The sequence below is a fragment of the Xiphophorus maculatus genome, chromosome 19, assembly GCF_002775205.1.
Source record: "Xiphophorus maculatus strain JP 163 A chromosome 19, X_maculatus-5.0-male, whole genome shotgun sequence".
Taxonomy (NCBI): Eukaryota; Metazoa; Chordata; class Actinopteri; order Cyprinodontiformes; family Poeciliidae; genus Xiphophorus; species Xiphophorus maculatus.
Genome location: NC_036461.1, coordinates 23,497,851 through 23,525,845, shown reverse-complemented (window position 1 = coordinate 23,525,845; position 27,995 = coordinate 23,497,851). Strand labels below are relative to the sequence as shown.

Sequence of the window (27,995 nt, the reverse complement as noted above, 5' to 3'; positions counted from 1 at the left end):
AGTTTTATTTACATAAAAATATACAATAAAAACGCCACAGACAAATAAGGAATGGTGAATTTGTACACATTTTGATTTTTTTAAAAAAAAGAAAGGCAGTCAAAATAATGAAGCGAACAATAAAATTACATTATATTAGGTTATTAGATTCTCTAAAAAACAGAGAAAGCATAAGTCCAGTGAGTAGATAGCTTATTTTCAGTGCCTCCTCATCATATTATGGGATGTTTCATGTTAAGGTTTCATGTTGCTTAATGCAGAGGGCAATCTGAGCAAAGTGCTGACCGTAGAACTCCTCGTTCATCGGGTCTTTTCTAAAATAAAAATAATTCTGCGCAGTCTGGTCCCTATTCTTAATTCCATTTGGCAAATGCAGAAGTTCAAAGGCGAAAGGTCAGCGTATCAAAAGACATGCCGGCCAGTCCTGCCGTTCTTTGGCGCGTGCCTGGCACAGCTGGCGCAGCAGAAGCCGGAATAGTACTGATGGTCGCACAGGCGGGCGTAGACTATGAGTTTACAGTTGGCGAGTTCAGGCTGGTCCACACAGCCTGGCGGCACATCAACACCTGAAACAGCACATTCAGTAAGATTATCCTATTATTCAGAACATTATTGGGTTTAAACAGGTTGATTCTAACCAATAGATTGAAATTATAATTTTGGCAACAGCCAAATTACATGGATTTTTTTTTTTTTTTAAAGCCCCTCAAGTACAGTTTTCATTTTAATACATAATTCTTTTGTTTGTCCTTTGAGAAACTTTCAACTGATGCGCAATTAACACAATGTTTAAAACAGGTGAAAAGTAAATTGCATCAGCATTATTATTATTTATTTACTTATTTCTAATGAAATTTTAAAAACATGAAAATTTAACAACAACAATAATAATAATGACAACAATAATAACAATAAAACGTATTTTTAAAAAAAGAATTAGGGAACTTCGCTCTAAACTACCAATAAACAGTGGAGTGCCTCAAGGCTGTGTGCCGAGTCCTCTGCTCTAATCTCTGTTCACTTATGTATGCCTTTCTTCTTATTGTTCCCAGGTGATAGTCAAATACATAACATTGCAGTGGCTGTGCTTAGGGTGGATGATCAGGCAGCATCCACAGATGAGGTTCAACACTTCATGCCAAACACAATAACTTGCAACTTGAAAAGCCAAAAGACTAAAGAGAATTTTGCTGACAAAAGGAGAAACCAGTTCACTATTCTCATCAATACGTCTTAAATGAGATTTGTGTCAAGTGTTAAATTGATTTGAGGAATCGCATTGCATGGCGTCTGTATTGGTATTTCAGTAAGTCTATTTTGGTTGAAAGGGCACATTTACTATATTAAACTATGCACACGTTCTTAAAATACTTTGTTTTTAAATGTTTTTGTTTTATTCTTACCTACCATAAACATCTTTTTTTTTTTTTAAATCTACATAGTTTTTTTTTTAACTTATTTTGTGATTGACAGCAAAATCAGCATCTATTGGAATATAATCTAAATCAGATTACAGAATATATTTATAGAGTCATTCATTCTCACCTTGTGAGTCTTTTATCACCCTGACTTCAGCTGTGGCGCTCACAGAATAAATGCCTGTGTAGGCATTACAGGTGTAGGTTCCCTCATCAGAGCTCTTCACGTTATTGATCATCAGGCTGCCGTCAGACGATACCAGGATGTTGCGGCCGTCTGGACGCACCAGCACTCCGTTCCTGTCAACACAGGCAGAAGCGCAGTGAGACTCCGTTAGCTCCTGTGCAAACTTTCAGTGCTTTCCGATGCTTGAACTGCTAATTGAACGGGAAAAGAACAGGCCCAAGCAAACACCTGGTTTCATCCACCTGAACAGGAGAAAAAGTCATTGGTAGATCTATTAAAGGACATTAAAAGGATATTTAAAAATATATATTTAAAAAATTGTTCATTGATTTGAAACTTCTTTAAATAATTTTATACTTCCTAAATTTTATTGTTTTTATGTTCACTCAAATTCATTTTGAATGCCCTTTTACGGTAAGATCCATTGAGAGATGCTGACTTGAATCTGATAGTGAATTTGTGGAGTTAGCTAATTATTAGGGTGATGGCCATGAGGCATTTCAACCTGATAGACCCAGAGAAACCCTGAGCGAGGCCCTGTTTTAGCAAACTCAAAGGAAAAGAACAGAACGAAGGTTCCAACTAACTCTACCTGTTAGGGAGTTTCTTTTCAGTGAATTATCAAGTTCAGCCTGGATGAGTATGATAGATTTTTGAAAAATTCAGTCTAGAGCCTGAAGAATCTGAGAAACTGCCCTTTAATATAATGGAATTGAAAGTTTCAATACCAACTTTCAAAACCAAAATGGCTGCCTACCACTGTGCACCGAGCAACCGAAAACCTGGAACGCCCCCCCATGACATGACGCCCTGGGCAGTGAGCCGCACGGTCAAAGTTTGCTGCTGCTTAGAAATGATCAACAAATATCAACTGTCTATATATCAGTTAAAACATGTAGAAAACTGGTCAACTATTATAAAAATGGTTCGATTGCAGCAACACCGTTGGTAATTTGTCCACTGAGGTTCCTTTTGATTATTCTTGAACACTGATTGCATAAAAAAATCTTTAAAATAAGCTTTAATAATAATCAGGTCCAAGCAGAAACTCAACTTTTCAGCAGAACAACGGCGACTTTTACCTGGACCAGCCGATGTTGACGTTGTCTCCGGACACGACGCAGGGCAGCAGAGCTGTGCTGCCTTCAGACACCTGGATGTTGTTGGGAGCTGTGGTAATCTTCAAGTCGGCTAAAAATAGTAATTATATATATTAAAAAAAAACATTTAAAAACAGAACTTTTTAGGTCAACTTTACAAACAAATAAATGTCCTAAAAAGTTAGAGAATGTTTGGTAGTATCAAATGACATCTACTGCCCTCTGGTGGTGCATGTTTGAAATCCAAACCGCACACATTTAGTGCTTGCGTATCATCAGGACGATCAGAACTGCGTGTGAATGAGGTGGAAAAAGGTGTTTGAACATTTGTACCCTGGACCCTGAGTTGCAGTTGCCTCTGCTCCAGCTGCTGCTGGCTGGCAGCTGTACATGTGTAGACCCCGGAGTCGTCAGACCTCAGAGGGCTGATCGCCAACGTGCCTTCAGCATGCTGGGTAATCCTGAAACGACACCAATCAGTCAGAAAATCTGTTTACTGCCAACTTGGTGAAGCTGGTGAGATTGATAAAAAGAAAATGGATTTGCTGCTTGACTGAGAATTCCCCTCAGAAATAAAAGAAACGCATTTAAACCGTCAGCGCAGGCAACAAAGTTGTAATTTTTTTCATATAAACAAAAATACATTTGGCTTTTAACTCACTATATTTAGAGTGACATTTTTTAGATGCTATACAAATAGGAAATTGCTTTTAAAGTAACAACTGTGGAGTTAATCAAAGAACTTGCAAGAACGCTACAGTTTAAAAATGACCAGATATCGGATCTACACGACATGCCTGGAGTCACTGAGGGTTTTTCCATCTTTGGTCCACTGAATACTGACAGACTGCAGAGCTGCAGCCGGGACGATGGTGCAGGGGAGTCTGACGGCTTGACCTGTTCGCATTTCTATTGTCGATGGGCTTGACTGATCGATGCTGAACCTGAGAAACGGCACGGAAACAAATCTCTTGACATTCACACACCAAATGTGCAACTGGAGAGATATTAGACGTACAGCAGAACGCTGAGGAACACTGATTTTGTGTTTGGATGTTCTCACCTGGGGATCGGGCTGTCTTTAGGAAGGAACGTCGGGAAAGGCTGAGGCGGGGCCTCTGTGTAAAGCACACATTTTGACAATGAATGAGGACTTGAATAAACTCGCATTTGAATATCGTCAAGTTCCTACAGAATTGGGCCAAAAGTGATTTTCGCAAAAGAGTCACTGAGCCTAAATAACTCGATCCAGTCAGACAGAATGGAGAGCGTTTGAAAAAGATCTACAATACATTCTTACTTTTATAAAGGCCTGGACTTTGACTGGGCAATTCTAAAACCTGTAATCTATCATCTAAATGCTCCATTGCAATTCTGGATTTATATTAAGGGTCGTTTTCAGTAGAAGATGAACCTCCACCAAACTTTTTTAAATTACGAGAATAAGGGTGCTGTGGTTGAGTAGGAGTAAAGCACAACCCCCATATGGAGGTTTTAGTCCTCGACTTCGTCTCAGGACCTTTGCCACATGTTTTACCCCGTCTCTCATTACGTCTTTCCTGTCCAACCATTCTCAAATAAAGGCTGGCAGAGCCAATAAAACCTTTAAGAAAAAAATTGGAGAATAAAGCCATAATATGACTAAAAAATAAAGTCGCAATGTTCCCAGAAAAAGTTGTAAAATTACTAGAAAAAAAGTTGTTTCATTGAGAGCAAAACTTCGACCAACCAATCTAGTCGTTTTTTTTCATTGTTTGCACAATAGTTTCAAAATCCTTCTATTGATACAAATTTGATGATGATGTGTTAAAATATTAAGTATGTCCTGTTTGTAAAACCGATGCCAAAGTAAAACTTCACAAGGTGCTCAGTATTTCTCATTTAAATTCTAGTTATTATAAAATTGATATTTCATTCAGCTAATATTACGACTTTATTTTTGTATTATTGTGGCTTTTTCTTGTATTGTTACAACTTAATATAGTACCTTGTTCTCATAATTACATTTTTTTTGTTCTTAGCCTGGCTCTAATACTCTGTCCTGGCTTTTTGTCAAATTCTTGATTTGTTTTCGTTTGTTTTGTTTTTGTGAATACCTGAGACAGACAGGTAAACGTAGCGGTGATCTCTCTCCCGTTCTTGAGTGACGAAGCACAAGAACCAGCCAGAGTCTGACATCACAAGAGGACCGACCAACAGGGAGCCACTGGGCTGCTGGTGATGTCTGAGGAGGTCAGAAACAATGAATGACACAGAGGAATGAGACACAAACGGATCCATTTAATCTGTGCTGGAGCTAACCTTTGAGCCGACAGAGAGATCCCATCTCTTCTCCACTCCACGACGACGGTCGACGAAGGCGGAGGGCTGACTCTGCAGGGCAGCACCACCGTCTGGCCGACTAAGGCCTCCACTTTGTCTGGGTCGCTCTTATCAATGCTAACACCTGCCAGGGTCAAACTGAGGGAACAAGAGGAGATACGAGGAAAGGCGACAGAAAGGACGAGAAGAAATGAAGGAAGCAGAGAGAGGGTAGAGGAAAAGAGAACAAAATTCACTTTATGCTCTACTGTTGGTGAACAAAGCAAGCATAAAGAGAGCCCCCGGCCTGGCTTTTTAGGTGTGTCAGGGAACAAAATAGGCAAGGAAATGGACGGAAAAAAGATGCTCATAAAGGAGCCACGCGACATGACAATCTCCACGACATGAACTGTGCTCCAACAATCTAAGACAACAGATATGAACACGTTAAAACCAACAATTATGACACCCCACATGGACACAAACACAAAAATCTTTCTAAAACTCCCAAATGCCCCCAAACACGACACCATGACACACACATACGATGACAGTATCACAATTAAAGCTTTATTAGTTTGATTTTTGTCCAAACAAACAGAGCCCAGAGGTGCTAACAAGTGACACAGTGAGTTAGCAGAAACAGAAAAACACCAACATTAAATCAGACAAACGGCAAAGAATCAACAAAGACTTGAACACCTGAACAGTCCATTTAGACATAGAGTCAAAGAAAGTTTTGTCCCCCAATATTTTTGGGGGCTACAGCAAGAAATAAGGCGCCACTGTGTAAGCAGAAAAAAAAAAACAGCAGGTGGAGCTAGAAGCAGCTGGAAAGAGCGAGTGCTGATTATATTAGCGTCACAAACACATAAAAAGGAAAGTGGTATAAAACAATGTACAAAACAGGATTTACAGGGGTATATTATGCATAAAGTGGAGGTACAGTTGATTTATATACTGATTTTATTGCTATATAACAGGAGAGTACCTCTACAATACTGTATCCCTCTGAATATAGATCACAATGTCATCTGCAAACAACATAATCTGTGGGAACTTCTGCCTCAGTTCACTGAGTTAGTGGATTTAATACCAGGCAGAAACAGGCCAGTTCGTCATTATTTTAACAAAAATATCTGTTGTGTTTCTGAGATGTTTCGATAACTGGAATTAAAGGGATGGTAAGGATTGTTTATATTACTTCCTGTGAAGATGCTTTCTAATCAAACACTTACATGTAGTAGAAAGATGTCACAAAAAGGGACAAAATCAATAGAAAGATGGAAGACTAACAGCTAACCAATATTTCAGTTGATCTTAGCTGTTTAGTATTTAGTTCTTGCTTCTTCCACAACCAACCAATGTCTTGTTTTGCTATCCTTAAGTTATTAATCAACCTGATAACTTGGGGTAGTTTAGCTTTAACATAAAAATCTAAATTAACAAGACTCATTTCAAAGTGTGCGCATTTACTATTTGCTAAGATAACATCGCATCTTATGGGTATGAAGAATTTTTATTTTGCCTTTGAATGACCAAAATCAGCTCAAACGGGGGTCAGTCTAGCAAGCCATTAGACTTCCATTGTTCTGTGACTTTCTTTACGTATCTTTAAACTCCACAAATTAAAAAAAATAAAATCAGTCTACTACTGGTAAAATAACTAAGACCATTAATATCTCTACTGCAAAAAATCCACACCAACCCTTTATCCGTATAAGATGAGACATGAGAAAGAAGTAGGACGTAGAATTACCATTTTAATTTAGGTATTTGCCTCAAATCTGGAGGGTAGAAAGCTAAAACGTTGCATACTATTTAAATTTTTCTTGTGTGTTTTATGTTTACTTCAACAGTAACTTCTGAATTTCACTTAAAATAACTAACGCTCTAAATTATTATTACTACTTTCATATAATTTAGTTTTTCTCTTTGTATTTGGCCTTTATTTGGGATCAAGAATACATTTTAAGGATATGTTGATCTTTACATGCATAAAACACAAACTTCCTCATTCTAATCCAGAACGACACACGACTTTGGAAACTTTCTTCCAATCTCCTTCCGTTTACTCCTTGGCTTTATAGCACCAAGTGAATTGGAGCTCCTTCAGCAGCGTCTAGAAGGCTGTCGACCGGCTTTGTGAAGCTGGTGGCCATGGTGGGATTGGAGTGCGGGTTTCTTACCTGGCAGCTGGCCCGGTCATCTGAGCCCGCGCTCCAGTCGAAGGCCGGCGCGGCCTCAGATACACCCGAGCTCTGTGGGCGTGTCTGGCTGCGCTAGTGCCGTGTCTGCCGGAGTCGCTGGGCGAGCCGCCCTGCGCCGTGAAAGTGCGGCCCATGTCGGGTGACTGGGCGTCGGGCGACCCTCTGGGCGCGACCGGCTGAGGCCGCTGCTGGCTGGGTGCCGACACCTGACACGCCCGCTGGCACTCCGCCCGGCTCATGAAGTTGTTGCTGTTGCCGTGGCAACCGCCGTACCAGAAGTGGGCGCACTTGGAGGTGACGACGTCAAAGTGGTACCGTGCCACCCAGCTGCTGCAGGAGCCGGCGGCACGAGGCAGGGAGCAGATGGACTGCTCGACTGCAACAACAAAAGTTTTCCTTTACAGCCCACAAATAACAGTTATTAATCAATAACTATACATATCGCGATTGATGCAGTAGATAATGTGTTTGAAATCAATAATTTCACTGAAATTGGATCCAGAATCGTACTACATTCTGGAAAATGTAGGCAGAGGGAACCTCTCACGGCTAGCTGAGCAAGGTTGGTAACTCAGCCTTGTTTGATTACCTAGCAACATGTTGAGTAACTTTGCAGCAGCAAGTTAAGGTTTCACCTCATAACTGCTTAAAAATAATCAACTGTGGTGTGGAGTGAAAACTGTGGAAAAAACAGGAAAGGACACGCCCCCAGCTTAGCAGTATTTCAAAGTACGGCGTTTCTAAGGCGGAGCTACGTCCACCCAGGCGTTTTGTACAGCTCAGTGGTTGCCTTGGGAGATAAAAGGATTTCTCAAACATGCATGAAAGAACCAAGGAAACGCTCCAGGTATGTTTTTGCTGGGGGAATTTACTTAATACTCCCCCTTTAAGAAAACTGGGGCCAATTTCTCGGTGCAGCCCTAATCCTGACAGTAACTTTGTGGAATTGCATTGTGGAAATCAAGATTATAAAGTTAAGCTTAAAAAAAAAGAAAGAACGGGAGAAAGAAAAAAATAGCTTATCTTCTCAGACTGTAACTTGCTCTTTTCTCCATCTTTTACAGAGATTGCTGCCGAAAAGTCGCCAAATGTCCTAAGCTTTATTGATGACTGCAATAAACCTTTTTAATGTTTTCTTCTGGGTCCTAATGCAAAACATCACAACTGTTCTACAACAAACCTCTGAGGCCTTCACAGAACATCTATAATTACTGTGATTATAAGTTACAAATTTATTATAATTTACTGACTGGTGACTTGGTTGCACTGCCTTTTATTTAGTGGTATCCGAGTAAGGGGGGCTAAATACAATTATGGATTTTTATTTGTAGGATCATGTGTTGATTCATGCATGGCTTTCTGTTCGTCTATCATACAATTTCTACTAAATACGCTCTACGAGAACAACTCTTCATCTTCTTACTGTGGTTGGGTGGGTTGGGGCAGCCCTCGCCATTAGGGCCCCCTGCTGGTGTCTTGCGATCATAGCAGCACCCGTAAGTGGTAGTGCGGCACTCTACAGCGTTCTCAGTTGGTAGAGAAGAAACCTGAGGATACAAGATAAATTTTTTTAAAATGTATTTTAAGAACAAACGATGGGGTTTTTAAGCTAACAAATAAAACAGTTTTTGCTTACCGTAGGCGCAGGGGCCACATACTCTAAGCAACCCTCTCTGTTGGGGCCCTGAGCAGCTCTCACACCATCCTGGCAGCAGCCGTAACTGAAACACAAAACAGGAAACGAGCACAAACAATTGAGCAAGAAGCACTGAATGTTCATATCAAAAATAACGAAAAATGTGCAGAAAAACAGATTTGTGCCAGTTGTGGTACATTTGTTTTTGCCATGCATTGTGTGGTTGGTGTGGTAACGGAGTCACAAAAGTAACACCCACAGAATGAGTCTAAAAACGGACTCCGTTCACGTTGTGAGCTAAACCACGGTGGGTTGAGGGCGCATACCTTGTCTGGTAGCAGGACGACGGGGCAGGAGTGGGAGTTGGAGTCTGCGGGCAGCCCTGGCCCTGGGGGCCCCTGGCTGAGGTCCGTCCGTCTGGGCAGCAGCCATAGATGGACTGGCTACAGTGGAGGGCCGGGGAGAAATCGTGAGGGTCCCGTACCGTGTTCCTCTGGGTGGGGTCTCTGGTCTCTGGCCTGCGGGCTGAGACCAGACCAAAGAATGTCTTCGTTGTAAAAGCAAACAAGACGCCACACAGTTCACCGTGTTTACACCGTGAAAACTGACAATGCTTGTGACAACCCAGCGATCGGTTCCAGTGATCAGAAACAAGGTGAAAGGCACAAATAAAAACAAACGCTTCAAATTCCCCGAGTGTTGGGGCAGCGCATGGCGTCGAAGAAAACATTCCAGAACCACTACGGTCAGGAACGGCACAGTTCACCGCTTCTGAAATATTTTAATCAGGCCAACAACGCTCACAGAGTCCCGAAAACATGCCAATCAGGCCTGGATAATTAGAGCCGGGGAGAGGACGGACGGATGGGGGACGTCAGAAGCACGGGGGGGGGACAGTTGGGGACAGTCACCATAGCAACACAAAAGGATTAGATGAAGAGGCAGTGGGGCTGAAATTTAAAACATCCCTCATTTGTCTGTCACTCTAAATCAAGATGGAAAATGTTGACTTTAAAGGTAGAAAAGGATTGATTTTTTATTTTTTTTTTACAGTTTTCTGTTTGGTTCAGAGTTTATTCATGAGAGCACAACAGATATCCCAGAGAAGACTCTTAGAAGAAGAAGAAGAAGAAGAATTGTCACCTGTTGAAATATCTGGCACGTAGGGCTGGAAGCTAGTCTGAGCGCGGTCGTGTCCTCGCGGGTTCTGGATGCTGGGGACGACTGGAAACAACAACAAGAGAAAAATCATTCAGGGTAATTGTGATGTGGCCCTTTTTTATTAGAGAACACAACCTTTAGTAACCCTGAGGGAGCAATGATTACGCAAACTGAAATGATTTAATAGGTAGGGCGAGATTTTAGTCAGTGAGTGTCAGCATAAAAAGTCCCATCACTGACACTTAGACTCAGACATATCTTAGTGGTTTATCATCACCAACATGTCCATTATGTCTGGTCTACATCTAATAAACAATGACGATTGGTCATAAGAGAACTGGTCATAATGAGGCACACTGGCAAGGCTAAAAAACCTCGTCATGGCAAATTCGCAGTCACCAAAACAACACCATGTCCATTTAAAAATCAGCCATCCCCATGAAGTACTGCCCACAGCTGGGAAGCAGCGCGCACGTCCCCAGATTGCTCATAGACCTGGATCGCCGGAGTTGTTCGAACACGAATTAATTTGTATGTTTTACAGACTGGAGTTTAAAAAGCAGTTAGACCAAAGTGCTGACATTATGTTTAGAGAGGAGGAGGAGGGAGGAAGAGGAAAGAAAAAAAACATGTTTTCCTATTACAAAGCTGATAAATGGTTTCGACTAAACAGCCTTGCCTTTCACTCTAATGCGCAAACCTTTCAATGCGTGCCCATTAAAGTACTGAGCTTCCAGAGTGAACCGAGATTATGAAAATACTACTGGGGATTCACCTTGCACAGTAAGGCACAGAAACCTCTTAAATTAAAGGAAATTCTGAGGATTGGGAGGGACATCTACCTAATGTAGATGTGGTAGTCATGGTGATAACATTGAAACAGTTTCTTCCCCACAGCCGTCAGAGCCATTACTCCCTGCCGCCCCCCCTCTCACACATTTCATAACCTCGCAGTCATACATACATATCCCCCACCCCCACACAGTCATATTGTTCTGCATTTTGCACTGTCACATTATCTGTACTTTGCCATAATTGGACCTGCTGCTACTTCTTTGGATGGTTGAGTGCCTTTAGTTAATTTAGTTGTATACATTGTTATTATTATTATTATTATTATTGTGTGTTTGCTTATTTTTACTGTATATATTTGACCTTTTGCACGGGAGCTGCAATGGAAATTTTGTTGAATTCTGTTCAATGACAATAAATGCTATCTAATCTAAATAGAATGAAAAGGAAAACAGGAACAGGAAGTGAAATGGATATTAACGACATAAAAAGCAGCGTTTTAACATGCATTTGACAGCATGTGACAGAATATGAGGTGTTTTGGTATAAAAGTCCAATACAGACGTTTTGGAGGGGCTTACCCTGTGGACTGAAGCATGGCTGGGTGTTGCAGCGCTCCATTGTGGAGGGTTTGGGTTGAGCGTTGCACTGGTCCACATGATAGAGGTTCCTCTCCTGATCCGAGCAGATCACCTGGCGCTCTCGTGAGCCAGAACCGCAGCTTCTGGAGCACTGCAGGAAAACAAACGCAGATTGTAATTAGCGAAAAGTATTCGGACCCCTTTCACATTTTCACATTTAAACACAAAGATTCTTTTTGTTTTCCACAAATGTGGTGCACTTTTGTCTCCAGTCAAAATTTGATTTTAAGTGACAGACCAATCAATTTTAGGATAAAATAGTGATGTGGAATTAAACTGACGCATTCTTATTAAAGGTTGAAAAAACAATGCAAAAATGGTCCATCTATGCCGTTTGTATTTAGCCCCCTTTACATTGGATGTGTTTCCTTTGCAAATTTGAAAAAAAGTGTCAATATTCCACTAATGCTGGGGAAAAGTACACTATTTCCCAATTGGGGTGTTCCCTTTAAATAAGAAAAACAACTAAAATCAGACTTGAATACGTTTGTTCACATGATAATTCACTAAAAAACATGTCGCGCCATCAATCTCTAGCTACTTCCTGCCATCATCTTCTTCGTGGTTTGTGCCAGTAGTAACATCCAGCTGAAGATCAAGTGACTCCTGTGATGTGAAAAAAGTGATTCGATTGCAGTTTTACAGAATAAACCAATTTTGATACTGAGGGGGGAAAAAAACCCACTAAACCTTTGATCAAGAAAACAAGAATTTTTTTTTATATTGGAATCTTTCCATTAAGCAAATTCCTTTTTGAAATGCCAAATTGGCATTTGGTAACTTTACAAGACAGTTAAATTTCAGACGACCAATATCTATGAGAACGTGTGCATCCGACTCACCAGCCCCCAGGCTCCCACATGCCAATGGATCTGTTTGGGACAAGCGGGCATCTCACACGGCTGGACGGAAGGTGGGCGGAGCAAAGTCCTGCAGGATGCTTCTTCTAACATTGTGCCACCTGATCCCACACAGGTGACGTCTCTGGTCTGATCGCCTGACCCGCAGCTCACTGAGCACTGCAAAGCAACACATCGGTCATCTATATTTTAAAAAATGTTGCGGACAAAAGTACTTATTTAAAAATGTAAATTTCTAAAGGTCTGTCCTGCTGTTTGGTCCCCCTTTACTCACCGAGCTCCATCCGGTCACACGGTACTCTGCGCATTTGTGCATGTTGCAGGTCCGCAGAGAGGGAGGTGCGTCGGCGTAGGCGGCACAAACGGCGTCCTCCACCACCTGGGGGCCAGACGCATCATGCAGTATGCACTGCACAGAGCGCAGCTGAGAGCCCCCACCGCAGGTCACAGAGCAGGCGTTCCACTCCCCAGTTCTCCAGCTGGGAAAGCCGTCGCAAAGATGGACAAAAGTTAGCCTCGTCACTCCTCATGTGTAGCTACTAAAACACTGAAGATTTACTGCTAAAAGGGATTTAATTAAAGCTATTACAGTAATATGAGATTGATTGTAAAATGGACTTTGTCATGCAAAACTAATCTATAATCTATCTATCTATAAGCAGTGCGTATACAAGCATGATTTACAGCACTAAGAGCCTCCTCCTGGCTCTGATTGGCCGTTTCTGACCTGGAGCGGTGCATTTCTGCAGATGGCAGTAGGGAAACAGGGAGGACGCAGAGGAAATCGATTTTTTCACAGATTACCTATCTCATGTTCTACTATCAGGAAATAGTGACTGCTTTAACAAATCTGCATAAATGTTTAGCTAATGTTTAGCTTTAAGTCCAAACATTAGCCACTAGGGCTGTCACAATAATCAATAAGTCAATTAATCGAATGATAAATTAAACCAAACTCAATTATTTCCATTGGCATAATTTATTGTTCATCTCTTCTTTTCTGTCTTTCTACTAAAATCTGGATGATTAAAGTCTTCAGCTTGGTGCTTTGGTGTTTACTAGCCCTTTTTTGAAGGACATGTTTGTTTACAAAGACTTCAAAATCCATTTTCTTTATTTTGGATATTCAAACATCTTCCAGTTGCAGTATTAAATGTTGTTAAAGTTTACTGGTCTTTTAGAATGTGTTTTTGCATGGTTATTTTTGCCATTACCATTATATCACCTAAAAACAATCTCTAAACAACAATATTATCGTTTATTGAAGTAACTTCAAGAACAATTTATCGTCCAGCAAAATTTGTTGTCGCATGATAAAGGTCTATTAGCCACTTTGACCAATGCAACATACCTAAACCCAGTATGTTACGTTAACTCAACTTAGGGTTGGATTAATCCATATTTGATCCAGGAATTGGTTAGCGAATTGACAAAAATTGCTCTGTTCTACGTAGACAAAACAGCAACACTTTAAGACAAACTATGAGCTAAGAACAGTTCACAATACATTGCTACGTTAATGGACAAGGACAGAAAGCTGCGTGATTTATTGTAGCAATCAGTCCAGCTCAGAAATCAGATGTGGAGGCTGCAGGCCGGGGGGTTAACAAGGTCAGAGGTGTCAGATCTCCATTGTATGTTCCACAAGGTAAGCAGATCCAATGTGAAAGAGGATCTCTGAGCAGGACAGACGCCACGTAACTTTGTTCTTACTCTACATGCAGGAATAGGCGTTTGCTCTACATGCAAACAGGAGCGAAGAGAGAGATCATGGGATTCTGAATGGATAGTTCAGAGATTTATGATTCTGCTTTGGCGAATTCAGCACATTTTATAGATCTGAAGCCAAATATTAACCAAAGTATCTCAAATTGACAAAGAAGATGTAGACTAACTAATAAGACTGCCAAAAAGGAGATGTTTCATCTAGAGGTGGGTGATGTGGGCTATGAAGTTTTATCACAATATTTTGTGATAACGATAAAAGTGACGATAAGAAATATTTCTAAGATCTGTTTCAGTTAACTATATGGCTCCGACTGTGTGTTACAGCAATCATAACCCCACCAAAAAAACATTTATAAAGTGCTTTATTGGGACAGCAGTCGCGTAAAAAAATGGTGTGATTTGAATCACTAAACTATTTTATTGGTGTTTATTTATACTTTTATTTAACAAACAGTGGAGATAATAGTGAACCTATCAAACCAGACAGGAAGAACAGTTTTGTGGAGCTTTAGACTTCATTAATTGGAGTTTATCATGACAACCATAAATCAAAACTGTCATCATGATAAGAAATTTACCATGATAAATGGTAATACAATGCGATAATTGCCCACCTCTAGTTTCATCTCCCTCTTGCGTTTGCAGTCAATTTGAACGTCGCTACGACAACCGACCCCGAGTTACCTGAGCACCCTGGGTCTGATGGAGGATCTCCACAACTGTGGTGGATACAGGTATGCCATCCTTTCAGACAGCCGTAATAATAATAATGAAAAAATTAAAACAGTCAAAAAGCTGTCTTGGAGATGATTAGTTGAAATCTGGATGACGATTCATCTGGGATCCGCTGCCAGAAATGTGCCCGACATATTTTCAGTCAACTAACCTTTGGGTCTGTGGGCACGGATGGGGGTTGCAGGTGCGGTTTGATTGTGGCCTTGGCAGAGAAGCACAGAGGTAGTCGGGATAGGCTTCGTTGTCGATCGAGCAGAAGACCAAGCGGGACTGATAGCCTGATGGAGAACCAGAGGAATGAATTGTTTCTTTTCAGAGTATTTGAGCTTGGGAATCAATCCAAGTTGTGCCTCCGGTCTGACCTGATCCACACTCTTTGCTGCAAGAAGACCATGATCCAGAGCTCCAGTAGTAGCCCTGCCTGGAACGGCCATTTGGAAGGTAATACTCGTACTCGATGCCGTGGTTAGTCTCCTGGCTGATCAGCTGAGAAGGTAGAGAAAGTAGCACATAAATAAGGATCAAACAACCAATCACTAAAGACTATTGGTGATGACAAAATTCCTGGAAGAGGAAATAAAAAGTTTTAAAATCACCTCAACAACAAGTGGTTCAGTGGTAGGACCGCGGCCGATGATGGTTTCGGGTACGTTTTCGCCCTCAGCGCCTCTTTGGTAGTAGAGCATGGTCCCGGCAATTGGTGTCGCCCTGGAAAACTCAATTACCCAGTGGCCATTGAGGTAGTACTCGCCACGCAGGTTCTTGATGGCTGATCACGCAGAGCAAGAAAGGTTTGAGTTAGAGCTGAAAAGATTAATCACATTAATCATGACTAATCAATTCTTGAAATAATTGTCAACTAATTTAGTAATCGATTAATCGCTAACTGGAGTATTCAGAATCAAAAACAGACTACTTGGTGAAAATAATCAACTTAATGAGAGCATTACTTAAGCCAAAACGGTGCAAAAATATATATACATTTTATATTTGAGATAAAAACACCTTTGTCTATAAATATATAAATATTTTAGCCAAAGCTCCTCAAGTGGCTTAGATTTAGCTTCACCTGATTTAGCTTTACTAAAAGAATGCTATTAATGTTGCAATTTAGGCAATAAAATATTAATTTTCTTAATTGGAAACGGAAATGAATTTGTTTATTTGCATCTCTTATTATATTTCTAATATGAAGCAAAAAGGCTAAAGGCGTTACATTTTAAAAATATGTAGAATGTGTAATTTTTTTTATTTGATTAATTGATTAATTGTCAGAATAATCAATAGATTTATCAATTACTAAAATAATCGTTATTTGCAGGCCTTGTTTGAATGAATTTCAGAGTGCCATAAAACCGTTTGAAGTATTTCCTATGACTGCCTTTTCTCTTGTTTTCCAAAAAGTCGGCAGGGACTCACCGAGGTAGTTCCGCGTGGCCGTCGTCTCTCTGATGCTGATGGTCGTGGCTCCGACAGGGATGATGAACATCTGGTTGTAGCCTGGGACGAAAACACAAGCTGAGGATTCAGATGCAAACGCATCGGGGAGAATTTACCGCGAAGATGTTCTCAGAGACAAATTCACTTTTTCCTCACATCCCAGTTGGTACAGGCACTGAAATGACTAATTGAATTAATAGCGATTAATCGATTACGGAAATTACTGCCAACTAACTTAGGAATCGAACAGTTTTAACGGGAGAATACAGACTCAGAAAAAAGAAAATTTGATGAAAGAACAACACAGTCAGGGAAGCAGTTGAGACAAAACTGTACAACAAATACATCTGGTTGACTGAGTTCACAAAACTGTGGGGAAGAAACAAAGTAATCTGAGTTCTTTGACCTTCAGCTTATTCATCCCTGACCTCTTCCTCACTTTATTCTTCTGTCCTCCTCACTCTTTGGCCATAGCCTCTCATAAACCCTAAATAAAACATAACAAAAGGACACACACATGCACACGCATGCAGTTGCCTCCGGCTACTGCCTCCTAAACAAGCAGGGTTCACAGAAAAGGGACTAGGCTTTAGCTTAAGTATTTATCATGACATAAATAGAAAACAATATCCAATTGAAATAGACTGTAATTTTTCGTCTGCCTTCAACCTCACTTGCGCTCTGTCTTGAAGCAGGAGTCTATCATTTCCTCTGCATTTTTCTCTTCTATATCGTACAGACAGGGCTAAGTTTAATAGCAGCCTGGCTCTGGGTGACTGGACTGTGAGACCGCTAAACTGCACTTACTTACGCTAGCAAATCTACAAAAACAATATTTAGGCTTTGCATGAGCCCTGCAGGGTTAATGAATGCGCGCTGGCCTTCCACCCAGGGGAACTCTCGAGGCACAGAGGAACCAGATTCTGTCGGGGGATGTACCTCGGAATGACAGCTGCCTGAAACAAACCACCAAGCTAGCTCTCCGTACCTTTAAACAAACACAGCAGGAGAGGCAGCAGCTAGTCATCAGCTGGCCTCGCTTCAATTAATGTGGAAGTGAGGTATTTCTTTCAAGTAGGTGAGACCCAAACACCAGGTGGAAATATTTGCGGACAGGGCAGCTATTCGCCGTACAATCAACAAGTCTTGTTTTTTTTAGGCACTGGGGCAAATAGGCAGAGAGTTCGTGTTAATCGCATGTTTTACATGGAGAAGAAGATTTGGCAAATCAGGACAAGCTCCGATTAGGTGCTAAAACAATCAGACTGGCTTTTGAGCAACAAAGTCCCCCAAATTTAGATTTTCACTAAGTGTTTGATGCAAGAAGCAAAGTAGGCGTGTGTTCGTGTAAGAAATCCCAACATCGTACCAGCTGGCAGGTTGCGAGCGTTGAAGGTGTTCTTGACAAGGTGGCAGGACTGGCCGCTGCCCCCACACTGCAGGCAGGGGTCTTCCTGCTGGGAAGACTCCAGCATGTTATCACAGCCCAGGCGCTGAAAAACGGGGAAAAAAAAACACCAACTTACACGGACGTCGCAACCTTAGCCTGATTCAACTTTGCCCAAAGTTGCCAAAGATGAGGTAACTGAGTGATCAAAAAATGGATTCCGACAATTTGGCCCACATCTTTGAACATGCGGCAAGTGTGCAAACACTATTGAGGATGGCCAGTCACATGCGTTCCTGGGCTTTAATGAGGAGCAAAATGACAGAGACATTCATTAGCAGTTTGGGTTTTTTCTCCTTCACAGTTTTATTTCCATGTCCAGTGCACGCACTGGCCCCGATGGGTCCCATCTGGCCTCCATTCAAACGTTTTTATGAATGGGGCCATTACATCGAGTGAACCCCGTGACTTCATTTTTTTTTTATCTTTGCCTCTAAATTTGAATTGCAATGAAATTTTATTTTATTTTGTCACTTTTCACGAATTTACATTTTGAAATAAAAGTAAAGGTCTGAGTTAATGTAAATGTTAATTGTAAATTGTATTTTGCACTGCTCACTGAAGAAAAACAATTTACAAAAAAAGCCATCCCTAGACATCAGAAATAATACTTTCTGTATTTCCTTGATTCACATAGGGGGCGCTGTTACGGATTATGTTATGAAAATAAGGAGCAAATAAGGGGAAGAAACTCTTGATCCCTCTACAAGCCAAATACCTCAAAAATCTTCCCAAATCCAATCAAGGTGAGCTAAGTGAGTGTGACAGAACTAATTATGAGAAGGATGGTGACACTGAAATTTTGCATGAATTAATTGACATTCTTTTGTTGTTTCTCGTTTTGCAGGGACCCGTTTGGTCTCAGGGTGAGTTTTTCCTGATGGGGGCTTTTGGTGCAATGAAGCTGATGAGGGTTGGTAAGCCGGAGGTTTGATTCTACGAGCAACAGGTGAGAACAGGACAAAGTGTTTGACGTTACCACGTAGTCTTCCGCCCCGCTGCTCGGCTCCTCTGAGTGCGTCGCCTCTCGTCAATAAAGCGACGCTCTCAGTGAGGATTTCAGAGCAGTTAGGAAGCAGTGAGATCTGATCCCGCTGTGACTAATTTACTGAAAACATCACGGAGGAACAACTATGATGCTATTAGACAGTTTGATGTTTCTTTGATTTTCTAGTCAAACCTCTAAACCGCGGCAGGATTTTATACGTACTAGTGAATTATTTAATTATTATTATTTAAGAATCATACAGTTACCTTTTTTTCCCCCGTTAACAAGTTAAAACTATAGAGAGTAATGGGTTGGTTTTTTTTTTAAGTGTGAAACTTGAGCTTCCTGCATAGTTTGGAGAAGGCAGCACATCACTGTTATCGGCTAAAATGCCCCTCTGGCTGAAGCCATTAATCACAAATGAGCTACAGACGTGAACATGACCTCTGCTGAGAGACCTCCTCTAAACTGCTGAAAAATGTGGCTCTCGTCAGGTGGGCTGATGAGAGCCCACCTTGTTTGTTTCTTAGAAACAAACCAAAAAAACAAGAAAGAGAGCAAAATTCTGAATGATAAGAGATTTTCATTTGGCTTTACAAGTTTAAATCTGAAAGTTTAACATCTTATGTTTCCCCACCAGCGGCAGCAGCATACTTGGTAAAGTTTTGTGTTTAATTGATCAAAAAAATGTATCTCAGAATATTTTCACATTTTGTCTCATTAAACCCCAGTCTTTAATGTATTTACGGAGCTTATGTGATACATGGATACTGTCACTTTTGCCTCCGCTGCAAAAAAAAGATAGAATAAATAAATATGTACTAAACTAAATGTTTAATTTTGAAAGATAAAGAAATGAAACTAAAATATATTTCCATTTTTACATTCGAAAACAAAAAGAAATCCCTGTCATATTTAAAGAAAAAGTTTAAAGCCAAAAAAAATTAATTACTTTAAAACCCCTTTACCATTTTATTACAGATATTTACTGCATAAATGTAGGAAAAGATTAACCAGTTATTTATTTAACCTGCTATAAAATTAATATAGAAATAATTTTTCCATGTGTGACGGCATTTAGTTTGTATTATTGTGTGTGTATTTTATTATGCTAGTTTCATGCTCTTGGGGTCCCTCTGGTGGTGTGGGGGTCCTAAGCAGCTGCTTAACTCGTGAATGCTTTGGGCCAGCTGTGGATATGCGTTTGTAATTTCTAAAACTGAAAGGAGTTTGCATAATTTTGAAAAGCTCTCAGTTGATTAAAATGTTCGCAGAAGTTTTATAGCAATGTTTGTTTGTTTTTTTTTTAGATAACATTTAATACTGGGAAGAAAAGATTGATATCCAGATGCAACAAAGTTCCCGTCTTCCTCTTTGATTTGCTCATCTGTTTGATCTGTACAGGAAGCTACCTTACAGACTCCGCCCACACAAATATCCCTCCGTCCCGGGTGGCACGGGGTACCGTCAGCGACGGAGCTGCGGTGGCGGTAGTAAAAGTTTTCCCCTCTCGGCATGCAGTTCAGCTCGCAGGGATTCTCCGCTGTTAAAAAAAAAAGAAAGGAAGAAAGGAAGAAATAGACAGAACTTAGTTTCACATTACAACTGAGAAATTCAGTCCAGCTTCATCTAATATCTGTGGTTTTCATTTCAATATAATGTCCCAAACAGAGTAACGCTGACCTCCGTAGTATGGGAGCCACTTGTAGCGTTTTCCCTGGAAGTCAGTCCCATCAAACTGGGAACACTGTTCCTCCCGAAAGTCTCTGGATCCCTCTGGACAATCCTGATTGGAATAACAAAGAGGAACAGAGAGGCTGAAGGTTAATTATCCAGAAATAATTACTGCTTCAAATAACATTATATCTATATTTAATTTTTTATCAGTCCTCCTGTCGGTTTTCTTTGTTCACCTGGATGTTGCAGATGCGATAAGACTTGTCTGGTCCCACACAGTTGTGTCCACCATCTGTCCTGTGAGGATAGGAAGTGAAGAAAGAAAGACCATCAGACACTTTGAAATATGGTTTGCTTAATAATAAGGACGCACCGGTTTACTTTTTTCACTTCTGATACCGATGCAGATATCTGAGGCCTGGTATCGGCCGGTACCGATACGATACAGAAGACTAGCGCTGAATTGACTTAAAACTGTTCTTCTTTTAAACACAAACATAAATGCACTGAAGTGTAAATTTATTTATGACTCTGCACCAGTACACCACATTTAAAAACACCAGTGGCTTCACAAGCTTGACCATGTTTGTTTTTTTGGGTTGTTTTTTTAAACATGGCAAGTCATTCACACTCACAGTTCTTATGCACAGTGCCTTGGAAAAACATTCATATCAAAAATATTCAAAGGTTTTTTGTTTTTTTTTATTTCAAAGAAGGACTTTATCATCCCAGAAAAAAAATTCTAATTCAAAACTTGTAGGATCAGAACAACAAGATGTTTTTCTGTTTCAATCTGTGGTGTGAAACTATGGAAGAGTTTGACTGTGGAATTAAAAAATGTCCAAACAAACAATTTAAACAACACTAATTACTAGAAATTATCTTGATATATTTCATTATTGATATTATATCATTATTAGCATCAATGTTATCATTATTATTTGTATTAATACCACTGGAGTACACTATTTGTACGCTATAATGCTCAATAAACATGGAAATAGAGAAAATGTTTCTCTATATCACACACACACCGCAGTGTTTGATCACTGAGGTGTAGAGGGGAGTCACGAATCCTGGAAACTGAGTTTTTGAGGTTGTTTTACAGACATTTTAAAAAAGCAGACAGAGGGCTGAAAGTTCAAATCTCAAGTTGAGAGACAAAACAAAGCAGAGGCGATCTTTGAATCAGCCAAAGAACATAAAGTTCAGAGGTTCTCACAAGATAACTACCAACTTAATACAAGTCCATTTTTCCATCTTAGCTTGCCAAATTTTGGTAGCACCCTCTTATTTATCACAGCGAGGCAAATGGGTTAATGACCAGCTGCAGAAGCCATATAAAAGCAGAGTTCAAGCAGACTGAAAGTGCAGAAATAGATACTTTCAGCTCTAAATATCATCTGCAAGGCCTCCATTCCCGCTGCGCAGCGAGCGCATGATTAGGCCACCTTTTTCTTTTTTTTTTTTTTTTTTTAAAAGTTCTTGCCCTCAGGCTGGCAAGAGCAAGGCACGCTCCTGTCAGCAGGCCAGATCTAAGACTACGACACGTCGAAACAACCATACCGAAACAACCTTTCAGTGAGGAATGCAAAATCCGACTCGCGCAGCTCAAAACGGGGCCTTTCACTCTGACATGATAGACGACCGAAATAATGGAGGAAAAGTTTTGTTTTCACAGACGAGCCTGAAATGAACGTATGGCGAAACGGGAGTTGTTGTTAAAGCACATAATGATTCAGCGTATCAAATCACTGTGTTTAAAGGAGTGATTCAGGCCAACCCAGAAGACAAGATATGGCAAAGTTCAATTGGGATGCGAGCAGATGGGCAGGGCACCTTGTTTTGTGTGATCACTGAGGTATAGAGGGGAGTCACTCACTTAACAGACTGTCTGACTCACTGACTGGCTGCACGGACATGTTGGGAAGCAGTAAAATTGTTGGTTTTATCAAAAACTTCCCACACGAACGGATTGCTCAGTTACTGAGGCGCATCAACGCTCTCGCTATCTCATTGGCGGGCCCCAACACGGCGGCAGGCCGGCACTAAGTACAATGTAATCCGGATTTATTTATGTTTGAAAAATTTGCATGAATAACATCTGAGCAGTGCGACGTGAGTCTGCGCTCCAACGCTTTGGGGAACCAGAGTTCAGTGGTTCGACAATTACATCTAAAGATCGACATTTTCCTCCATTGTTCTCTGCAAAACAGATCAGACTGGATGGAGAGAGCATCAGCAAACATTTATCTCCAAGCCTTTACACGGTTTCTCAGTAGGGTATAGTTCTGAACTTTGACTGGGTCTTTCTAACAGAGATATACTGCGATCTAAACCATTCGGTTGAAGCTCTGGTTGCATGTTGGTCTCTGTAATGGGCCTCTTGGCGGCTTCTCTGACTAATGCCAGTTGTCTCCTACTCTTTTCATGATGATCACATCATGATTGATTGTACAATGTTGAAACCTGGGGGTGTTGTTTTGTAACCTAACCCTGCTTTAAACATTACAAGTTCTGTGATGTTTGTTGTTTAAAAAACAGAACAGATGTAATTTATACTGAGCTAAAATTATTGAAAATTAAGCTGTATATATTATAGTTAGACGATGTCTAAGAGCAGTTGGTAGCGAAGGATTTTATCAAGGTATCAGAGTAAAGAGGATTTAATACAAATCGACAATATTTCACTTTCATTAGGTTTTAAAATGATGTGCTACTTTCTGTTGGTGTATCAAGTCAAATTTCAATCGAATCCATTAAGGTTTGTGGTTATAATGTGACAAAACATGAAAAAATTCAATGGCTATAAATACTTTTGCAAGGTACTGTATTTATTGTTTATTGCTATTACGCCGAGAATCAGTCTTTTTAAATAATCAGAAAGTAAGCCAAGTTTCACTCTCAGTTTCAAGCATCAAGCATCCCGATGTGAGTGAATCTTTATTAGTGTGGACAACATAGCATAGCGGATCATGTTAGTACTGCAATGTTTGAGTCACAGTTATATGGAGCAACAAAGTAAACAGCCCTGCAAGAGGGAGGCGTCACCTGTGGAAAAATCTGCCAGTGGAACTAGAACTTTTTTTCACCCATATTAAGAAATTTATTACTTAAAACACGTTCCTGTACTTTCCTGAGAAATGACTTAAGTTAGTTAATTATATCTTATTTCAAGCATGCTAAGATATTTGCACTGAAAACTATATATGTATTAAAAAAAACCTGGTAAGATTTTGTGTTTTTGTAGGGTGAATTGCTGAGAAGAAAGCACATTCTTGATCTTGTGAATACAGATGTCTTCAGGGATTACATGAGGCACCAGCAATAACAAACTGTGAAAACGACGCTCTGGCAGCAACACCCATCATGAATTAATATACCAAACTGCATCCCGATGCAGTGAGAAAGAGGAGAAGCAGCTTGACAAACAAATAAAAACAAGACCTAAAATTATCAAAATGACACCTTAAAGGCCTAAAAGAACCCATTCAGGAGAAAACTTGTGCAAGTCAAAAGTGCATATTGACGCCAAACTGATCCTTTTCAGGAGCCAACGCCCAACTCAGGACAAGCATCTCTGCTGAGTTCATATATCACTCTCTTCCCATCATAATACTGTCTGAGGATCGCTTTAGTACTCAGGGGAAAACAGCAATGTGGGCATCGCAATACAGCCAAACTGGACTTTAGAAACAAGATTCCAAAAAAAAAAAGAGGACCTACCTCTGGGTGACGCAGCGTCTTGTTCTCATGGTAACACCGCCGCCGCAGCTACGACTGCACTCACCGTAAAGACCCCAGGAGTCCCAGTAATCCACACTGGGCAGCTGGATGCATTCAAAAACAAGGATTTATTCCAACCAATTCTAGATGAAAACTTTTCTGCAGCTTATTTTTATTTATTTTATTTTTTGCATTTAATTACATAACAGACTTTTGGTTTACTGAAATTCTACTGAAAAGATCTTTAATAAAATCCTATTTGGTTCTTGAAAATGCATTTGTTGCTATTGAACTCTTTGATCGTTACAGCGCCCTACAAAATAAATCATACAGTAGCTATCAAAGCTGTCAACCATAAACTTTATTGTATTTTATGGAGAGTTTAGGTGAGAAACCAACTAAAAGCATTGCATAGCAGAGAAATGAAAGAAAAACAATGCGTGGCTCCTTACCAGTTATATGACAGGAGCCACATTTCACATCAACATCAATATGAATTCAAAGTAAAATGATCACATATTAATCCCACACCGTTTTTATTTGTTAAAATGACATCGATTCTTTTCCTTCCACCTGGCAGTTATGGCTTTGCATTGATCGTAAATCAATCGCATGATAAATTAAATGAGCTTGATCATTTCCATTCTAATGACTAATATTTTTTAAAGGTTTAGTTTTGTTCACAGGGACACCATAAGAAATATTATTTAATGTTTTCTGTTATGTGTTTTTTTAAATGTCCTTTTTATCAACTGTTTTTTGGTTGTTGCGTTTTATTTTGGGTAATATGTAAAATGTCTTCCTTTTCCTCTGGTAAGTGTTCTTAACAAAATTAAAGTTTACTAGTTTTTGAGAAAGCAAACCTACGTCACTCTGCCATTATCGTTATATTACAGACAGTCTCAAAACAACAATATTAACATTTATCGGAATCATTTCTGGAACAATTTGTTGTGACAGGCCTAGTTGGTTCATCACATGAAATACTAAAAACATCCACTGGTTTTTTAAAGCTACGGGACCAAAATGTGTCAAAATTCAGAGGTAGGGACACCACATTAGAAGATTTCTACATGTAACCAGTGAAAGGGGGAGTCTTGGTTTTGGACACGTTGCTACTTTGGATCCAAACCTCCTCTGTCTTTACTGAGCCTTTATTTACAACAGAACCACTTTACCATGAATGCTGGAGCCAGAAGCAGCTGCAGGATTACCAGAGGAAGTAGCATCTTCGCTGAACCCTGTCAAAAAAAAAAGAAGAAGAGAAAGAAAAAAAACACAAAGGATATAAAGTTACTTAGTCTGGAAAGTCCACCAGAGCAACTAAAGCATCCCAGACATTGATGTAACACACGAGTCTCTGGCCGACACGTTCAGAATGAAGCCAGAGAGAAGAGGCTGCATGAGGTCCTTGACTGAAACAGCTTCGGTTTTGTTGCCCTGCAGCGTTTCCCAAACCCTTTCCAACTTGTGTAAATCAGCTTGTGCAGCGGCGCCATCGGAGCTTTGATCATCAACCTGGATGAGAAGCTGCACTTTTGACGAGCGAACATCTAAATCTAATCAACTCTATGGTTACTACGCCGTGTTTATCCATCCATTTTGGATGGATACCTTGTTTTGGATTCGCATAAAAAAATAATCTTAGACGTTACGTCTGTTTTGCATCCGGAAAGGTTTCAAAACCATCTGATAAAAACTAAATAGGAGGATTTCAAAAGGACATGGTAGTAAAATGAATCAATTTGGGTCAAAATATTTGGAACATGTCATTTTTAGAAAAGGGGTGATGATGCTGCAAATGTCTCTTATTTTGGTTACAATTAGTCATTTTAGCTTTTGTTTAGTTTTTAGTCGACGGTATCCTACACCAAGGTGAAACATTAAATCAGACATGAATGTATACAAAGTCTCATTAAATTCATAAATACTTTATCAAGTCTAGAGGGAAACCGAATGTTGCAACTCACATTATCCATGGTTTTTCAAAGAGTTGATGAAGAGGTTGATGACTGTGAGCAGGAAGGATCTCCTGTAGCAGTCTGTACTACAGCGGTGTGAAACCAAGCCTCTGACTGAAAATACTTTGTTCTCCATCTTATTGTGTAAGAAGTAATCAACAGAACAGAACCAGGTTTCTTTGTGAGCTTCTACGTCCCTGATGCTCTAATGCTGCCACGCCAAAAGATGATGATGGCAAAAAAAATTGAAATCAAGCATCACTAACTAGTTTTCTAAGTCATCTCAAAATTTGTAGTATTTGATCTCCTTCCACTCATGTTTTGTCTCGTTTTGGTGATTTCCGTGCGGGTTTGATTTTGCTGTCATCAGCAAAAAACGAATTTAGCCAACATCGACATTGTTTCACCGTTTCTATTACAGCGTTAAGAGCTCATTACAGCAGTCCGCATTTTGAATTGAGACACTTCGAAACGGTTTAACAAAGCCACGTCTACACTCTCATTTATTCTTTCTTACGCTATTGCCAAGCGGATTAAATGAATGAAACATATTTTTCTTCGTTGCAACAGGAGGGACTGTTTGTTTATCCGTGGCTAAACAGAGAGTTTCCTGCCTCTCCTGAGGTGAGGAATGAGGGTCAGCTGGGGCTGCTGAACCCCACCTGACCTGCGTGTCGCCACCACCAAACGCCCCCGCTGAGAGGACAGTTACCCCCCCTTTTGTTAAGGATGGCTGATCCTGAGTCACTCTGAACTGTGTTAGGTACAGTTTAAAAAGTCAAAAGTCTAAAAAACTGACATGTAAGCAGCTGCGTATTTATCTATTGAGTGTTTGCCTATGATCAAAACCAAAGTGAAAATGTACAGGGCGAGCCATTACGCCCTCCACAGGTGGGACCAGTACCCCGGTACCTCTCTCCAAAAAGTGAAATCAGTCAATGTGTGGCCATTTGCTTCATATAAAGACCTCAACAATAAACTAACATGACGGAACCGGGCCAGAGTGGGTCTGAACACATCTGCATCCTCACTGTGACACGGTGAGAAAGGTCACACAAAACAATCAGTCCCTGAAATTTGCAGGATGCCTGGAAACCAGGAGTTTCAGTTTGAATGAAGACTCCTGAAAAAAAATCCCTTGGAGGCGCCGATCGGCTAGACTGATGAATCACTGAAATTTCCTGTAAGGTTCATGTGTCATCAATGCACCAGGTCATAGAGCCCTCAGGTCACTACCTGCTCGCTTCTATCAAACTAAATTGCCTATTATCCTGCTCTAAGTCAGCAGGACAAGCAGTGTCTTGTGCCCGGTGTACCAGGTGAGAAGTCTGAAGCCAGCCAGAACTTAATAAGGAGTTTTTATTAACAGATTTGCTGGGTGTTTATTATTATTATTATTAGGCTACATATTTATATCCTTTAAACCCCTGAACTGTCATGATGACACCGGGGTCCTCGTTGACTTGTGTGTTTTTTGGGGGGTGACAGTTAAGGGGTCCCACTTCGCAAACAACAACAACAACAAATGCTAATTAAATGACGTGTATAAAGATTTTTGGATTATAAAAAAGTATATATTCACTCACCCTGTTCAGTGTCATTTATTTTTAAAGGAAGATTTCCTCTTGTGTGGACGCGGCTCAGCTGACAGCGGAGGACTGGCTCGAAGCGTCCGAAAGAGAGCCGCCGTGTCCGGGGATAAGTGGGATATGTCTGCCCGGAAAGCCTTTGTCTCTTCGCTCCTCTGTGTCCCAGCAGGAAGCCAACAGGTAGTGGAGAAAGTGGCGCAAGTTGAAGCTCTTTGCGGGGCGTCTGCTCCGCGCCTTTTAACCCGCAGCTCTGGCAGCCCAATTACAGCCCCTCCTGGCAGACGCGGGGAAGTTTCACGCCCACTGTGTAATTTTAGACTCCACAAATAACAGTTAGCGCGAGCTTTCGTTTTGTGTTTGGCTCTCCATAGGTATGCCACAGACGTAAAGGGAGCGGG

General features: G+C 40.5%; 1 protein-coding gene across 1 annotated transcript; it reads right to left on the bottom strand.

Moving 5' to 3' along the window:
* Nucleotides 1–14: 14 nt before the first annotated feature.
* Nucleotides 15–27,967, bottom strand: papln (papilin, proteoglycan like sulfated glycoprotein). Its single transcript, XM_023352606.1, has 27 exons — nucleotides 27,595–27,967; nucleotides 25,226–25,288; nucleotides 24,048–24,151; nucleotides 20,558–20,618; nucleotides 20,328–20,430; nucleotides 20,057–20,187; nucleotides 17,579–17,702; nucleotides 16,189–16,269; nucleotides 15,366–15,538; nucleotides 15,132–15,255; nucleotides 14,921–15,047; nucleotides 12,581–12,785; nucleotides 12,289–12,465; nucleotides 11,387–11,537; nucleotides 9,996–10,076; nucleotides 9,179–9,377; nucleotides 8,853–8,937; nucleotides 8,640–8,763; nucleotides 7,196–7,592; nucleotides 5,007–5,165; nucleotides 4,802–4,929; nucleotides 3,769–3,823; nucleotides 3,503–3,649; nucleotides 3,039–3,166; nucleotides 2,688–2,796; nucleotides 1,546–1,718; nucleotides 15–566 (listed from the first exon to the last, which is right to left on the bottom strand). Exons 1-27 carry the CDS (start codon nucleotides 27,607–27,609, stop codon nucleotides 403–405), a joined length of 3,588 nt encoding a protein of 1,195 aa, XP_023208374.1. The 5' UTR covers nucleotides 27,610–27,967; the 3' UTR covers nucleotides 15–402.
* Between the last annotated feature and the right edge of the window lie 28 nt (nucleotides 27,968–27,995).

Excerpts from the sequence above, each read along its gene's own strand:
- papln (XM_023352606.1), bottom strand. Across the intron at positions 24,152-25,225 it reads TTCTGGCTCCAGCATTCATG|CTGCCCAGTGTGGATTACTG; the intron begins GTAAAGTGGTTC and ends GAATGCATCCAG. Across the intron at positions 3,650-3,768 it reads AAAGACAGCCCGATCCCCAG|GTTCAGCATCGATCAGTCAA; the intron begins GTGAGAACATCC and ends GCCGTTTCTCAG.